Source organism: Apis cerana, linkage group LG4, assembly GCF_029169275.1.
Source record: "Apis cerana isolate GH-2021 linkage group LG4, AcerK_1.0, whole genome shotgun sequence".
Lineage (NCBI taxonomy): Eukaryota > Metazoa > Arthropoda > Insecta > Hymenoptera > Apidae > Apis > Apis cerana.
In genome coordinates this window covers 7,706,710-7,725,824 of record NC_083855.1, presented here as the reverse complement: position 1 = coordinate 7,725,824, position 19,115 = coordinate 7,706,710, and the positions used below count along the sequence as shown (strand labels likewise).

Sequence of the window (19,115 nt, the reverse complement as noted above, 5' to 3'; positions counted from 1 at the left end):
GGATCGTTATCGTTGTTTGCGATGAGTTTGGCAAGGAAATTGTTCGAAATAACTGGAAAGAATTTCAATTTGAACTTTGTTCTAACAAGGTGACGTGTAAAATTAATGTAAAATTTGTGGAAAAAAAAAAGAGAAACGATATCCAAACGATGCGATTTTATCATTAGCGAAACGATAGAAATGATCGTATAAATTGTCAATAACGATTAAAATGAAAATTCTCTGAGAAACTCGATATGGTTGAAAATATTTTTTAACCTTTAAAGAGAGCAGAGGCGTGGAAAGACGAAAAACTGTTCGATATCACGGAGAATGTATCATACATCTTTTAAACCTTGGCGAAGGTTGCGAGGTGTTCCTTGAAGGTTTTCCGAGTGACGAAGGTCGCCTAAAAATAGTGTCGCCCTGACCTCTTGCACATTTCACCGAAAAAAAAACCCCGTTTTTGTTCCCTTTTATACGTGAAACCTTGAACCGCACGAACTATCAATCTTTTTTTTTTTTTTAAATTATTCTTTTCTATCAATTTTATTTTTCATAAATTAGAAAAGAGAATATTTTCCTACAGATTAGATAGATTCAATTATCGGGAATGATATCGAATTCTATTTGCAGAACAGTAAAGTAACAAGTTTGCATCGAGCAAGTTTTTTAAACGAGTTCCTTCTTGTCCAATTTATCGAACATGTGTTATGTTTATTTAATTACGTCAAAGATATTTAAATATACATATATGTATATATATATTTACCAAAAGAAAAGGAAATTATTCAATAAATATACATTTGTGTCGTACTCGCATCAATGTTAAATAAATGCAGATATAATTATACGCGTACTCCCGTTGACTATGAATATATTTGCATATTTAATTATTAATCGTTAAAAGTACTTAAATTCCATTTGCATATTTATGGTATTCGAGCGAATAACATATTGATAATTCTCAGAAATTGAAAAGCGAAAGTAGATCGATTAAAACTGTAGGTAAATATTGATTGAAAAATATTTTACACAATTGTATTTTTACAAATACAGAAAAATTTTTATTATATCCTCTTCGAGAATTAAAAGATTACAACTTAAAAGATTTCTTAAAAGTTCAAACGAACCAACAAAACGATAAAATGGACTTTTTTAATTCCCATTATCTCCACCATTATCGATTTATCAAAAAAGAAAAACAAAAAATTAAATTTATCAAAGCAATGTATGGTCATTCTCCATGCAAAAATTTAAACCGTTATTTTATCTTCTTCGAGGATCAAATATGGCAAAATTACAATTTAAAAGATTCCATTTAAAATTTTAAAACTTTTTTCATCGATTAATTTCCATTAGTAATTTTCCACGATTCATCAAAAAAAAAAAAAAAGGAAAAAAACGATATATGGCGGCCATTTTCCACGCAAAATATTTAAACCGTTATTTCTTCCTCTTGAAGAATCGAGAAAAATTGCAAAATTACAAGTTAAAAGATCTCCTTCTAAAACTTCCAACGAAATGAACTTTCCCCATCAGTTGATCTCCATTATTTTCCATTACTGACTCATCCAAAAAGAAAAAAAGAAGAAAACACGGAATGATTTATCCAAGCAATGGCGACCGTTTCCGTAAGAACCGGGAGCGCATATTTGCGCCGCCATGTTGGTTTGGGCGCAAACTTTTCCAAACGCGCAAACAACATCCTGTTCTTGATAAATGAAACAAGCTCACGAGCTTGGATGAAGATTTAAAGCGTCCCACGGGCTCGACACCGGCTCGAAATTTAACGCTTTCCAACTTTCGCCCGTTTCGTTCCGAAATAAATGGCGCTCTCTGCACGCCTCGTCTTCCCGCGAAACTATTTGGAAATGATGTCCCCCCCTCTCTCTCTCGACCGAATTAGCAGACGCCGTCCGCTCGAATAACGGGCGAACGTGAGGCGATCGCACGAATCACCGACATCCGAGCAACCGTCGTGGACGGTTTATTGCATTACATCAGGGATTTCAAGTGGCCGGTACAAGTTGCATTTCGTGGACACGCGCGATATTATTCTTCCGGATAAGATAACAGTCCTCGGCGATATTTCAGAGAAATGATTGATATCGCGCGCGAAACCTTCGATCGTTGAACGCTCGCAGACACGTTTTATCATTAACGGATGGAACGGTAGGTAATTCTTGGGTAAGAATGTTTTTAAGGAAGATTCGTCTGATGGATAATTTATATGGAAATTTATGTATGAGAATTCGCAATTTTTCAAATTATACAAACGGGTATTACTTCTTAATCAAATTCGTGCTTGATTGAAGATATAATCCGAAAGATAAATATATTGTATATACATGTTGGACGAAGCGTTTTCATTGAATTTTTATCTTTTCAAACATAATATTTTCATTTTATCGAAAGCGATAATTAATCCGAATTACTTTTAAATGTTTTTTTAATAAAGAATATCGCGAGATCTGCAGACAGCGCGTATAACAAACACACGGTTATTCGCAAAAACATCCGTTGAAAAGTATTTATCTGAAACGTACGAGGAAAGATTTCGAAAGATCATACTATTTACCGATTGATTCACCAATTATAAACTCTACTCGAAATCAAAAGTCGATCCATTCTTCGAATCTGCAGTATTCATCCAAGAAGAAAAAGAAACTTCTCGTTGTCGATCGACGCGTCTCCTGTATCGGAACAAGAGAGATGCGCAACGCGAGCAAAAGGGAAACGTGTCGACGCGATCCAACAATGAGAGGAGGCTTGTGCACGACACGATTCTAGGACAAACGGTCACGAGAGCGCGACGGATCTCGAGTGTGGTGCACAAGAACGGGTGTTCCTGTCGGAGATCAAAATCAAGTTGGCCGAGTGCCTGGCCATCGCTAGGAGAGAGGGTGTGACCGAGGGCGACGAATAACCCGGCCAAAGGGGAAATGAACGCGCGAATACCACCCAGACCGCTGACGAATACCTCTAATTTCCGTCTGCTTTGTTGCCGGGGCTCTTGACCCATTAAATAATCGGGATTACTCTCCCGGGACTATTCATTTTCCGCCTCATTTTTGCTCAACGCGACCAGACCACGGCCCTAATCAACCAACGAAGTATACATTTCAAACGGAATAACTTTTCTCGGACCGTTTTGGGCTCGAGAAATCACAGGGATCAGTTTATTGTGTAGAGGATCAACGCTTGGAGAAAGAAACTCTCTTCTCACCCCGTTGAGAAATAGGGCCGAACAATCCTTAACATTTTCCCAACGATACTTTGTTCATTTCCAAACTCGTTCGCGCAACTATTCTTCCACATATCGATTTCCTTCCCAGACAATCCTTCAAGCAGCACGATCGCTCACAAGTAACCCTCCAACTCCCGATAACGAACAACCCTTCCCAATCTTCGAGCTACTTTCCACCTTCGATACGATTTGTTTCACCCTTATCCATTCCTCCAACTTGGACCCCAACTCGATCTGACCTTCGTCACGCTCCTGTTAAACTTTCCTTCCCCGACAGGGTGCCGTTAATTTACTTTGCATCCCCGATTAACTTTATTAACTCTGCCGGTGACATATCAATTTATTCTACAAGCGCGTAACGCGCAGTTAGGGGCCAGGCTAACTGTCAACGGCTCTCTTATTTTATTTACGCGGCGGGTTGTCGGCGGTGGCGAGGCAGAGCAGGAAGAAGAAGAAGAAGAAGAAGAAGAAGGAGGAGGAGGAGGAGGAGAGGAGGAGGAGCGGAGGTTCTCTTTTTAGGGAGAAAGAGGAGGAGGAGGAGAGGATGTGGAAGACGCAAGATGGAGTAGGAATGGATGGAATGACATGGGTTAGCAGAATCGTACGTGCGCCAATGTTACGCGCGCTCGCGCCTGTTGACATCCAATTATTATACTTCCTCTTCGCTCCAGTCTTCTTCTTCTTAGGGGTTCCCTGTCGGCGCTGGTTAGGTCTATTTCTAATGCTCCTCGCGTGATCGCGAATTCCTCCGGGATTGAGCTATGCGCCGAGTCGGTTGCCGTTCTTTCTCCACGTCGATGATGATGATGATGATGATGATGATGATAATGATGATGATGGGTAATAATTTAGATTAACGATGAAAGTAGCGTGATGGAAGCGGTGTGTAATGGAAGAGTGATCCGAGATCTTTTGGAATTTAAATTATATTATTTTTAAAGAGTGTTGATCTTTCAATTTCTTTTTTCTTTTTCTTTTTCTTTTTCCTTTTGCTTCGCTAATTTTATTGTAGACAAATTTTTGCAGAGAGTCGAATATTTATGAAAAGTTTTAAAGCGCTATTTTCGATAACACTTTTTTTCAGTTCAGTTCGAACAATATTTATTTAAGAAACGAAAGAATACTGGAGATAGGAGATAATCTCTTGTAATTAATCTACTTGGTATAATATACATTAAGATTCGGTCATTTAAATTTCCAGCGATTCAAATGAATCCAAGCATACGGGATTATCTTGAAGAATGCTTGAAGAAAAGGGTTAATAAATAAAACAAGATCAACTAACTAACGTATTTTGGCTCTGTTTAATTATCGCGTTACTGCCACTGCTTTGTTACCGTTTTTTCTTTGCTAATTAAGTTGTACTTTCTATTGTAATTTAAAAAAAAAAAAAAGAAAAAAGAAAAAGGAAAAGAAAAAAAAACTCTTTCGTATTTCTCTCGAATCTCGTTCACATTCAGAAAATTCGTTATTTGTCTTTGAATCCTTATCGCGGTAATTAAAAATCTTTTCTCTGGACAGTTAATTAACCGCGCTCCTCGAATCAAACAGTAATTTCACTCGATGTAATAATTTGATTCCGTCTAGAGAATATAATTAATTATTATTCCGATATGTTCTTTTCTTCTGATTATTCTTTTCTCAATTAATTAGCAGCGCTTCTAATCCTTTATATTATTTCATTTTCAACCACGACTGGATGAATCTTCGCTCATCGTCCAATTATTACAATTACAAATTTCATGATTTCAAACTTTCTTTCATTGCTGTATTAGCGAGACGTAATGGAGATTTCAATCAATTCTCTTATCGCTACAAATCGATAACATCTTTCTCGTCGCAACGGAATATTTTCTTAAGAAACAATTCATAATCGAAATTTTGTCGACGATGATTTGAAACTTTCTTTTTTTTCCCCCTTAAAAAAACTGTTCCAACAATTGAATCAAGCAAGAGCATTGCAAAACGAGATTAAAAAAAAAATATTATTCGAATAATCGTTTCCAAATATTCCGTACAATAATTGCACTCATTAACTAACCAAAGGTTCCAGAAATTACTCTTATATTTCCAAAATTTCTCTCCCACAGTTAACACGGTTCGTTATTAGAGGTTTCACGTAAAATTGGAAACAAGAGCGGTTCGACAGCTGCGCTTCCTCCAAATTTCCTCGTATACGACTCTACTCGTCGCGGTTTCAAACGGTTCGGTGTAATCGAGCATTATCTCGACTCGAGATTCACTTGGCTGCAGCATGGAACCCATGTGATCGTAAGTACGCATGCACGTGCGTCGCAGCGAGCCTCAAAGTGTTCCGGAAGAACGGTGAGACATACCAGAAATACGTTCAACCGTATTCTGTTTCGTGGAAACGATGCGATATTCCTGTTGCAATTGCACAGTGAATTTCGAAACGTTGATCTTAATTGATAATTAAACGATGATTTGGAAACGTGCGTGCCTCGACAATCGAAACGTTTGAATTAATTAGAAGGTATAAAGTAAGTAGAAAGTGGAGAGTTTCTAGCTTCTTTCCTTTTTTTTTTTAACGTGGTTTGATTCGAACTCTTTCGAAAAAATTTCTAAATTCGTGAACAAAGGAGAAGAAAAGGAAAGGAAAGAAAAAATTTTTACGCCTTGAGAAGAAGAAAAAAGAAAAACGATTTATTTATTGTATTATATTCCGTTTGAATTATTATTTATAAGAATGTCGAATCGTTGCTACGTTTCTCTGTGTATAATTTATTAACAAAAATTTGAAAAGATTTTACCAAGTAAAAAAAAAACGTATTGAACAATATTCGTTTAATATTTTAGAAATAGAGCATAGCAGAGAGCAGTCCATTTAACAGAAATGGCAATATTCCATCCATTAATTCACTTTGAATATAAATTCCATTGTCTTCGAACAATAAAATCGTCATGTCAAATACCGTGACGTTGAAATCGTTGCAGAATGCGGCAAGACGAGAGGAAAGGAAAGGATACGGGAAAAATACAGGGACGTAATAATGGTGAAACTAGACCGTCACGAGCTCGATACATAAATTACTGTGCCATGCGCATTGTGGCTATATGCCTTTAGGCGGCGCGAGATTCAAACGACATTGCATCAATAATCGTTTTATCCTCGTAATGAGATATCGAGCGGGAGAAAGGCAATGGATTCGAATTTTCGCTCGAACCGTAATCATTCTGTTTCGAATCAATTTACCTAAACGGTTTTCCAACGTTGTAAGAATTGAGATATTTATTGGAAAAATAGACAGACGAGAATGGAAGAGAGTTGAGATTTCTTTTTCATAAAAGAAAAAAAAAAAACGACTGGAACAAAATTTACGGACATGTTATTTAGTTGTTAAACTATTAAGCAATTTAAATTAGACGGAACGAGATAGAAAGATACATCAATTTTTCGCTTCTAGAATTAACCCCCCCTTTAAATTCCACAAATACATTAACACGTTACGTATAATTAAATCGATACGCACATCGACATTAAGATTATCTGTAATAGATATTTAAATACACGAATAAAATTAAAATATATCGAGAGAAGGATGTTAACTAAATTAATACAATGAGAAAACACTCTCTATGTTGATATTAAAAACAATTTAAAACACGAAGAGTTTCACAAAAGAAAAAGTTACTGGAACGTATATTAAATCGCCAGAAGTTATCTCCTTCGAGGTCGAAAAGCATAAAAGCATAAATTTTTCCATCCATCGTTGGTAGAGGCGAGAAACGATAAAATAAGAGAGGAAGGGAGAAACAAAACTGGATCGTAATCGAACACTTAGGATGGAAAGTTGAGCGGGTGTTTAACAACGAGCATTTTAAAGTGTCGAGTCTCGCTCGAGAAGATCGATAAATATCTGAAAGCCGGCGAGATATCACCGCGAGTGATGAACGATCCCGCGCAAACATCTTGACGCAAATATTAATTAGACGTATATTAATCGCGATTTATCCCGTTTAAATTCCTATCCCCGCGAATTACGTCCTCCCGGATAGGAATTCATTTTCGAGACGTAAGCGGAGTATCCAGCCGAGTTTAACGTGACACACATCTCGCTCATTACCGACTTAATCGGCGAATTCCCCGAGGAAGCCTTGCGTTGACAGTTTAAACTACGCGGCGAAGCCCGGATTCTAACGTAATAACTAAATATCCGCGGCGCTCTCCAACTCGGCTAGTTGCTGCTTAATGGAGTCGAATTTTCGCGAATTATTTCGAGCGTTGCTAAAGTAATCGAAGTAAATCGCCGTTTCAGGCGACGACTTCATCGAGTTTGGCGATTTTGGAAATCGAACGAATCGAAAAGGGTGAGGCGGATATTTGGAATATTTCGACCAACCTATTCGAGGCGAGCGGAAATATGCTCGTTCCGATTTTAACGCAGTATATTTCTTTTCAACAGGAACGTAATGCATTTTCAATTTTGTAATATTTTGCGTTACGAAGACTCGATTCGCCATTGTCACATTTAAAGGAAGAATTATTTTTCGATATTTTCATGATTAATATTATGAGCGATATAGAAATATAATAACAATGTTTGGATTTATTTAATTTAAAATCTTAATTTAGCGTGAAATTAAAAAAATCTCTAAACTGACTGTGAGATTATCTCTTAGGTACTTACGATAGGATGTTATATTTTGCGGCTCGGTTATAGTTGAAATATTACCTGCAATAAAAATAAAATATTAGAATAATAAAATATTTGACGATATTCGTTATTTTATGTATATATATATATTTTTCTCCCTTCCCTTTTATTTTTATTTTTCGATCTGGTTTATTCCTTTTTCCCCCGTGAAAGAAATTTATCTCGGTCCAAGACGCGTATATAACAAGAGCTTTAAGCTTTAAATATACGTACTTCCAGAAATTTTACAACGACTCTGGTTAACTCGCGTTATAAAGTCTCGAATTTCAGGTTCTCGAGGCTCGGGAAGGTGGCATTAATTTCGTATAAATTCGGACGGAACAATATTCCGGATGCACAAGCTATGACAGGGTGTAGTAAGTTGCATGGTGTTTAGCGCGGAGTCACGGCTAAAAATATCTGGCAAAGCGAGAATAAACGTTTACGAAAATAACAAAGACAGTTTTACCCCGTTGACCTGGAATTTAAAGTACCCCGGTTAAAGCAATTCGGTTTAGATAAAATTAACGCTGCTTCTTCTTCGGATCCCTTGTTTTATCTCCAAAACGAATTCATCCCGTTACACGAGGTGTAAAATTACCGTTTCAAAATTTCGCGTGCAACGAGTCGCAACAAACGATTATTTAAAAACTTTTAAGTTACATCAAATGATTCGATATCATAATAGTATCTCCAAAACTAATAATATTATTTTTCCTATCTATCCAACAATAGCTAATTAAATAAAATACCGAAGCGAATCCGCATACGATACAATTGAACATTAAACACGCGTTAAAACCCCGCAAGTATCCAACCAGCGCATGGCTTCCCGCAAGAATGAAGCTGAGAATCGAATTCGGGTTTAAAATCTCCACCATTCTCTTCAACTTGGATCTATCGTTCGACGTCCTCGAGCGCATCTTCGAATTCTTAAAAAAATTACTCTTTCTGGCCCATTGTTTCTGGCCTCTCTTCGAATCTCGAATTATCGAAAATGGTACACGCTCGCGAAGATAAACGCGTTGGAGGAATATTCAGAGGATGAGGGGCGGTGTTGGAGACGAATTCGAAGGACGAGGATGGCGAGGACCACGCAAGAGGACGCTGTCAATGACTTTGGCGTGGCGGAGAAAAGTAAATATAGCACGGCAACCAAACCAGTTCTCTTAAAATAACCCGCGGTCCTAAGGAGCGCATTCTCCATCGGCGGCATTTCGGTAACCGTACAGGTTTTGATCGCACGCCGAAAAACGAGATGTGACGATCCTCCATCGCCAATCTCTTTCGATCTCTCTCGAGGATCTTTCCTTCGATTCTCTTCGATTTATAAAACGCTCGGTAGAGGTTGATTCTACTTTTGACAATTATGCAATTCAACGCTTTTCACTTTCTCTCCCCGAGAAATTCGAGTTTGGAATTTTATTATTGGAAAATTTTGATTTGAACCAACAGGAGCTCGTAGAAACACGACGATTATTTAAATTTCTTAAGATAATTAAAGACAATTACAATTGTTCGAATAAATTTCGTTTTAGTAAATATTTTATATTTTATAAAATTAGATTAGCTTAGGATAGAATAATACCGAAGTAATATCTTTTAAATTCTACGCTTGTAAACAGAATACAGAAATTTTCATCCAGAAGTGAATATTTTAGAATGGAAAAAATTGAAATATTGATGATCCTATTTATATATTGTTTATCGTTAAACTCGAAATATGAGAAATTTTGTTCAAGAAAATAATTTAACTTTCTACAGCGATTATTTTATACATTTCACATTTTGCTTGTTGTTGAAGTTGAATACAATTTTAAATACATTGCCTATTCGACAACTTTTTTTTTTATAGTAATTCTTCGTCGTTTAAAAAAAAATTGGATATTAGTATTAGAACGTGGATCTGACAGATAACGTGTGTGTCCACCGCACCTTTAACATCCTTCATGTTTATTTTTTTTTTTTAACGTGAACTAGATGACAAGTCGCTGTCGAGAATTGTGTCACGTGTAAATTTGTTAGTATAAATCTACGTGTCGTTAAAACCTAGCGTTACGTAAAGGGAGATGTAAAATTGACACGTGTCCTCTGTGTACACTCTTAAGTGTTCCATTTTTTGAAATTGATGCACCGTTTTTGCATTAATTAAAGAATTAGCGGGAATAATTGTTAAAAGAAAATGTTAATGCAATGCAATGTATTGTTACAACTTATAGCATTATTTTATTTTCACAATAATTGTTTATTGAAATAAAATGAAACGTTCGCTCGTTAATATCCAAGTTATTACCCCGAAACGATCGATCTAAATCAAATCGCGAACTATCCCCATAACACGAAATGTTATCATAAATGATGGACCACTTCGTATCAACATCGATCAATGGACGAAGCATCATCGTGAAACTCCGTTTCCGATGAATTTATTATTTCATTTCGCATTAACCCTTCATTTTTCCAAATCATTGGTCGAATTTCGCGATAAATCGTCACGTAAACCTATATCCAAGACGAAATTCTTGGAACGAATACGCAAGAATATTCGAATTTTCTTCACCAGTTTGGACAATCACAGATGATGCCCGTAATTAAATTAAAAGACCAGCTCGAGAGACGAGGCATAAACTGAAGCAGCGCGAGAGGAGTGAAGGGAGGGAGGAGGAGGAGACGCTTAAACTCTTTCCACGATGTTTGAAAGGGCGGAGAGGTTGGGTGGAACGAGAAGAAGGAAAGAAAGGACTCGAGAAGTGTTCCAGAGGTGCGTCGCGACACGGTGCAATTATTTAGCCAAAGCTTATCCTGCAGTTGGCCTCGGTGCTTCGCCCTGTCCGCTGCAAAATATGCTTTAACGCGATAAATCCTCCACGTAATTGAGTAGCGAGTGTAAATGAAAAATTCAGCCGAAGGGAAGGGGGAGGGGGAAAGGGAGAAGGATAAACCCCAACATTTTTATTCTCCCCCTTCATCCTTTTTTCTACGACTATTTTTCCCTCCCTCCAGCAATTTTTGTCGGTTTGTTGCTTGACAAGTGTACGCTGCTAACTTTCGAGAAGTTGCAAAGTTATTTCGAGTTTTTCTCGCGAATTTACACGAACAAATAAACCCCAAATTAAGTATAAATGTTTGCGTGGTTTTTATTATAATTTTCGTTTTCATTACGTTCTATTTCTGGAAATCAAATGGGTTAAATAAATTGTTGATACGTGTAGGATTATAGTGGAAAGGAAAGTATAGAAAAAATTTCTTTCACTTTTTGACGATCTTTCGAAAGCAGTTCATTAGATAATTTATTCCTGTATTAATATAATATAACCAGAGATATTGGAATAATTTATGTACATAAAATTTTATGTACGTAATTTATTGCGAATGGAAGCAATAATATAATTTAATAATCGAAATATTCTTTGTCGTAATTTAATAGTAATTTTTTCATTCGAACAGAGAATTCGTTTTCGACATAAAAATAATATTTATTTATTTTTTGTTTTTAGTAAATTGTAGTTGTCCCCATTTTAATATACTTACTTTTCTTTATCCAACAATATTTGACGTGAACAATGAATTCTCTCCCCACGGAGAGAAAAATATCTGTACATTTATTTCGACGTGCGCTTTTTAGTAAATAATAGCAGGTCTCGAATTTATTTCTCCGAGCGATCTCACTGTTCAACATCGATATTTCAATCTTCGAGATCTCTTACACTCATATACACACCAACACGATACGCCAGATATAAAGCCGAACAAATGACTCACTCTTTCTTACTTGCTTTTTGCCATCTTCACATCATTCTACATTTTTTCTCTCGCTCCCCTCCGCTTCCTGCTTCTATCGTTTCATCCTTTCTTCCCTAGTCATTTAATCCTTCTTTTACTCTTTCTCCGTCGCTCTCCGTTTTCTTTCTCTCTTTCTTTCTCTTTTTTCACAACTTCCTTTTGTTCACTCCTCGCCTACACCTATTTTCTTGCGTATTCTTTCTCGTTTCCATTTGTTCTTTCTGCAACATTAGACGACGAGAAGAATTTCATCTTAGAAACACTTGGGCAACATTTGTTTTCTCCTTGGAAAAAAAAAGAAAATGTAATTTTAATCCCTGGTTATTCCAATTCCAATTCGTTTCACCACACATTTTGCACTTGCAAATCTTCAATTATTTCTGCTATTTTTGCTCATTAAGTTGAATAAAAAAATGGCTTTTGATATTTAAATTTTAGTTGAATATCAAAGCGCTTTATTCTTAATTAGTACAATTTGAAAGAAATTTTGTTCTCGACGAGGGTAATTTTATTTTATTTCAAAGAAATTTAACGAAATTCGTTCCATCTTTGAGAAAACCATGCTTCCAATACCGATAAGTCTTTTCTATCGCGAACGTTTAACCTTCGACCTTTATACCTATCACTTTTCCAATTCCTTCACTCTTCTAACCCATCCTTCCCTTTCATTCAATAATCCTCTTCCACTCAATTCTTCACTTCACCATCCACCATTTCCTTTGTCCTCTCGATCTCCATTCCACGAAAATTCATCCCTAATCGCCTCTAACGAACTCATTTTCTATTACACTTTCCGATATATAAGTTGAGCTTTGAATGGAACCATTGGACAGTGATATCGATCAGTGTAAGTAAAGATCGAATATCGAGCGCAATCTTCCACGGTTTCTCCACAGAGATGGAACTATTTTAATATTAAGAATACTTGATTAAATTTTCTTTTTTTTTCTTAACTTTTCATCAAAGATGTTACGACGTTTGAGCATTTATTAAACAAGTGTATATTTTACTCGTTGGCCAAACGATTATACGGATTCGATCGATCAATTTCAGAGCGGGATTATTTTTATATTTTATTCACGTTGCTCGTTTTCCTTTTTTTTTTACTTCTTACTTCGTACCGTGCAACATTTGATAGATGTGATTCTGTTATTGCGAGCGGAAGTTGTACAAACAAAGGAAGGAGTATCGGGATTTTAAGCGAAGTGGTAATCTTTTATGAGACTTCCCCTCCCTCGACGAGGAAAAATTTTCTCTCAATCCGTATATATCTATAAAATGAAAACGATGTTCCCTCTTGTTTCAAGAACGTTATACCACTTAAATGGAAAAGATTCAATGTTCTACAAATAAGAAAAATTCCGAAAGAAATTCTAGAAAAAATTCCATTCCTTCGATTCGACTTTTTCGAAATTTTTTTTTCTTTATAAAGAAAATATCTCAGTAAATTTTCTCTCTCTCTCTTTTTCTATCTTTTTCTCATCATCATTAAATTTTAAACTTAGTACACGACACGACACTCAATTTCTTCCGAAACTCAATCTCCTCTCGATACCATCGATCTTCCCACGAATCGAATCCAATTTTCCCTTCGTGCACGCATTTTCCCGTAATTGGAAACAACTGGACGGAGAAAGAGCATTGGCCAATTGTCCAAACCGGCGATCCAAAAACAGATGGGTCTCCATCTAGGATAGACACAATGCGCGGATATATGGATGGTTGCTCAGGAATGGCGTAATTGCGGTAACGAGTGCAGGATTCCGTCCACCTTGAAATATATCTGATCCCCCCCTTAATTGCGCCTCGCCGAATTTTCCTTCTTGTACGTTCGTTTTCGGGCGCTGGACAAAAGGAAAGATCGAGTTTCGAAATTGGGGAAAATTGGGAATCGAACGAGGGAGAGGGTTGTTTCTGGCTCGGGTGAATTTTGATTGCCACGCGTTACGCTTTTAAATTGCATCTGTGGATCACGAATGACGCGTGGATCATCGGTTTTTCGTCTATCGTTGTTACGCGTTAGTTTCGTGGTTGTTTGTTTTTCCTCTTATTCCAGGCTTGTCAAAAAGTTTGAAAGTTTCCTGTGTGTGATTTTTCGGAGGGAGGGGTTGGAAATTGGGCTGGTTTTAAAGTGGATCTGGTTATAGATGGGATTTTGAGACGATCTTTTTTTCTTTTTTTCTTTTTTCTTCTTGATAAAGTTTACGACACTTGCGAAGTTTAATTAATTCTCGTTCGACTTCGTTTCATTCAATGATTTCCGTATATTTTGCATAAATATTTCCCGTTGTATCGCGCAAGTATATTGTTTGATCAATGAAAGAGTACTGTACGTCTGATTCATGCTATTCAACCAGGCACTACTTGTAATCGATAACATTTGTTTGGATATTCTGGTTACGTAGCAACCAGTGAGGATATAGTGATTTCGACGAATGTCTATTTGACGCTAGTGTCATTGTTCTCGATTGAAAATGTACTTGGAAAATGAATGAACACGAATGGACATACTCGGGTTGCTATCATTAATATTGAAAGAAGCAACGATTTGTTATAACTTCTTGATTCTTTTCTCAAATGCCTACAAAATAAAATAACAAATATCCCTTTTTTATGTAAATGTAATTTATTTTTCCATTACGTACACTTTCAGTTATGAAAGCTAGCCAGCGCAAATAATGGTAAAATTTTGAACACGTACATAAACTTTTATTACCAACTTTTATTACAATTTTCACGAAAGATAAATAAAAGGAATGAAGATACGTCGTATAAGTAACGCTGTAAATTTTCTAAATTTTCACCTTTCGCCTTTCCTTCCTTCTATCTTCGTACGAACCTATGAAGGTCCCATCAAACGAGTAAAAAATTTAAAACTTAATCTCTTAACATCTTAACGTCGACACTCTTCCCTCCTTTCATCCTTTCATATCTTTTCTCATACTCCGAAAAAGCACACGCACAATTTTTACGCCAATTCATCCCCTCCCCCCCGATTTATCATCCTCGCTATCAATCCATCCTATCAATTTAATAACCATAATATAACATCGAACAATATCCACGCTCGAAACCTTCCCTCCTCCTCCTCCTCCTCCTCAAACCTTCATCGAAATTCACCGTTCGCTCCCCCTGTCCAATATCGATCTCTCGAAAAACTCGAGAACGTTGAACAACGCAGGATCCATTCGCGATCGCGTGAAATACAAGAAGCCCCCGCGGGTCACCCAATGTGTCTCGAATGGAGCAACCCTTGGAACGTGTGGAGGTCAGAGCGTGTAACGAGAGAGTCGATTCTACGAGAGCTGAACGAGATTTGAGTCAAAGGCTCCTCCCGGATGGGACACAGAGAGCGGAGAATGCACTTACGGAGGAGTAACGGAATCCCCAAATCTATCCTTATCCCACCACTATTCTATATATCGATTTCTTTCACACGATTTGTCTCCTGTTCCTTTTCTTTCTTCTCGATCGTAGCTGACGTATTCTGAAGCTATTCCACGTTTCCTTGATTTTTGCTTCAATTTTTAATTTGTCCTGGAGGGGGAACGATTTGTAAGAAGGATTTTTTGATTTCTTGTTTCGGATATTAATGAAAAGAGGGTGTGGAAAAATACGAATTTTTACTTTTTCCAGGTTTTATTTTCGAGAAAATCAAAAGAAAAATTATAAATTTTTGCACGCGCAAAAGTGGAAGATTGTCGATTTTCAAAATGGAATCGATAGTTTACGAGGCTCGAATTTTCGATAATTGGGAAATTAAATATACATATAAATTTTGTAATCTCTTTTAATCTCCTTTAATTAAAATGCTTCAATAAAAGATCGGCAATCTCGGAGAAAAATTTCGCGTGTGAGATTAACATTGAAACAGATTTTAAACACTAATCGGCTGAATCTCGTTGAAAAGTTGGATAACTTCCAGTTAAGGAGACAATCGCGAAAATAATTAATGAAGTTTCTGAAACGAAAGTTGAAGGCTCTGAACGCTTTTATGAGTTACACAAAGTTTCAACATCTTATGCAACAACCTTCTTTTTATTTATTATATAACAGTAACGAACAACGTGGAGATTGTCGAATTTTTCGAAAAGAAAAAAAAAAGAACGTAACGCAAATCGATAACGTATCGTCGTCATCATCATCATCATCATCGTTATTATCATTTTCTCCGTGGAAACGATAAATGAATTAAAATATAAATGATAGAAAAATCGGGAGGAGGGGTAAAACGCAGGCGAAATAAAATATAAGCCGTGTTGAAAAATAATTTCCATGATAATGCGCGATACCATCCGAGATAAACGTAAATTGAAAAGTTCTCTCGGCCTGGTTCCGGATAATCGCGGGATATCTTTCACCGTTCACGTGAAATTTTCATTCGACTCTGCCTGACTCAATTATTTAGAGGATTTATTTTAACGTGCATATTTCACGGTCGCCAGACCAGGCAGAAATGTCGACTCATAAATCAAGACGAAACTACGTATTTAAATGCCTATAAGTTTTATATATTAAAAAAGAAAAAAAAGAAAAAGATTTATACAGAATTACGTTCTCATACATATATAGAAAATTTGATAGAAAAATTAGTATTATTTTTGTTAATAAGTATTATTAGGAGACTTCAAAAAATAAAAAAAATAAAAATGTTCTTACTAGTCGTAAGAACAAACGAAAAATAATATTTTACTTGGCCATTTTGTTTCTCGAATTTAATAGAAACGTAGCAGATTGTAGCTCTTGTGCAGGACGTAAATCTTCCCAAGAACGATCTTTTGAATGCGCTCGAGTCGCGGGAGGAAGTTCGCGGGGAGGGAGAACTTCTTCTATCGAGTGTTTATCGAACGAGGGCCAACCGAGGAGCGACGGGGTAAATCGTAGCAAAATTCGCGGAACTTTGGCGAGTTCAAAGATTTTTGGGAAGTCGTGCTTGTATAAAAAGGGGGGGGATGGAGGAAAATTGCCTTTAAAGTGGCCTCTCCCCGGGGGATACGCGCTCGCGGAGGGTTGCAATCAGAATTTCTAAACACTTTTAAGAAACTTGGAACGCGCGCTCGTGCGTCCCCCTCTCTTCTCATTTCACGGGGAAATGTGGAAGCGATTATTTCTCGATCCCTCTTTCGTCTCGATTCGACAAGAAATGGTAGAAATTTCTGGATAAATCTTTTTAAAAGAGCGTGCACCTCTTCTAATTGGATATATTTATATTTATCGAATATCTACCTAATTGCAACTTATTCCGAAAAGATCTATTTTTAACGAATATATTCTGGGATGAAAAGGGAGAAAAATTCATATTTCGTTTGCATCAATTTCGAGTCAAATTAAAATTCAGGGGATCTTGTTCCGCGCATGCATTATATACACGACGTAAAAAAGAAATTCCTTTTCGTACCTTGCAAATTTCTGAAAGGGATATTTATTAACAAGAAGAATTTATGCTTTCTGAACATTCATTTTTCTCCCTCGAACATTGTGAAAAATTCAACAAAGCTGCATTTCACCACGTTGCATCGTAATGTGCATAAATTTCTCGCAACGGCGAGCTTCCCCTCGCGACCATTGTTATTACAAAGTTCCCGGATAATTGACACGTTCACGCGTTTCATTCCACGGTCGCGTGTATGTAATTAATGGCTCTTTTCTTTCTATGAGAAAGATTATTAAGTAGGACTCGTAAGAGTCGCAAACGAGAGCGGAACCGAGCTCTTGAATGATCTTCATTATACGCCCGATACCTTCTACTCGGAATCAACCAGCTCGATGCGTGATAAAAATGCATCAACGCGTGTATCCAACATTCGAAATTTATTTTATATACGCGAATAGCAAGTCGTGTACATTTTTTTTTCAAGAGCAACAGCTACATTGTATACAAATTTTCTTTGATAAACTATTACCACGGAAGACACATTTTTATTCATTTAAATTCTTTATCCTTTGCTTATTTTTTAAAAAATTTTCAACTCCAAGATATTGATTTAAATTTTTACTAGAAATTTATATAATAATTTTCACTTTGATTGTCGATAAATAAAACGTGCAATTTCACTCCTCGCCGAAAAAATTTGAAAAAACCTTACTGTTCTGGCTAATTCACCGACATGGAAGGAAAAAAAAAAACAATTTATCCCGAAAAAAATACCTATATATACATATCTGTAAATCCGAATGTGTATTCGATTATCGGCCCACTCGATCGAGCAATCAAGCGGGCACCAATCGACGTGAAAAAAAAGAAGAAGTAAAATGAATTTTTTCCCGGAAAAGAAAAAGAGAAAGAATAATATTACTGGTGGAGAGTTAACGCGTCGAAGTCTCGAGATGAAAACGGGGATTTCGATTCGTTCTGTTCCGAGATGAATCACGAGCTCGCGTGTAACTGGGTCGAAGAGGGTCGGGAGGAAGAACAGGATCGGAGAGGAAAGGTGGAGATTAATCAGATTTCACCTGAGGTCGCCCACGGAACCGTGAGACGAGAATGTGTCGAGCTGCATAATCGTGTGAAATTATTGTCTACGGGGAACGTAGCCTAGAATCCTTCGCGCAATGCATGCATGCATTATATTCCTCGTGCGCGTTGCAATTTACTTTTTTTTTTATCTTTCCTTAGACGGATAATTTTCGTATCATCGTTCGATCGCGTGTAATCCAATTTTCTTTTTGCGTTTAGAACAAGTTTAATTGTTATTACTTTCTTTTTTATTAAATTATATGTTCTTTCAGATCAGCTTCTTCGAATTCGTAACTTTTCTACGATATATTCTGCGAGTTTAAGCTCGTAAAAAAGTTGCCCAATATCCTTATGATTCACGACACGGGATAATGAAGTTTTACAGTTATTCTACTCTTATCGCTTCTTAATCCTCAACTCGTATCGCTCACGGATCATTATCATTTTCTTTCGTATTTATCAATTTTTATTATTCATATCGTTTCTTAAGTTCGTATTCTTAAGTTTAAAAGTTACAGGATTTCGGATGTTCCAAGATAAATGTATATAGATAAAATTTATAATTTTCTAATCTTGCGTTTGCATAAGTGATGCAGATCGCATAATGATTGACAACGAATGTATCGTTATCGATGACGTCGGATCAAATTAGCTCGAGTATGTTCGAGTAATCGAGCTGTATTTACTTAAACCTCTGCTTCGACGATTCTCGAGTTATGGATTAATATGATCGTGCCTATGTTCATAAACATTGACCGTGGGGATATTCACCTTCATCAATTCTACTATCCTGCTCGGTTATCTAACTCTGTCAAGTAATTCTGATGCTCGGCTATATAATAATCGATAACGTATTAATGCAATTCCCAGTTTAGAAACTACGTTATCGGCCAGTCATGAAGCCATCGATAAATAAATTAGGATAACATCCTCGTGTCCTACTTTAAGTAAATCGATTTGTTACAAACGCTCGATTTGAAAAAAAGAAAAA

The 19,115-nt window shown here is 36.6% G+C and overlaps 1 protein-coding gene across 8 annotated transcripts in view; it reads right to left on the bottom strand.

Moving 5' to 3' along the window:
* The window catches only part of LOC107995644 (uncharacterized), a 148,070-nt gene that overhangs the window by 66,950 nt on the left and 62,005 nt on the right, over nucleotides 1-19,115 (bottom strand). For 6 of the 8 annotated variants that reach the window (XR_009829517.1, XM_062073894.1, XM_062073891.1 and 3 more), the window contains one exon: nucleotides 7,879-7,923. The exons of the other annotated variants lie outside the window; for them this stretch is intronic. Coding sequence is in view for 5 of the 6 variants with exons in the window: in XM_062073894.1 (XP_061929878.1) it covers nucleotides 7,879-7,923 (45 nt within the window). In the remaining variant the exon portion in view is untranslated. The remainder of the gene's footprint in view (nucleotides 1-7,878; nucleotides 7,924-19,115) is intronic. 8 annotated transcript variants of the gene reach the window in all.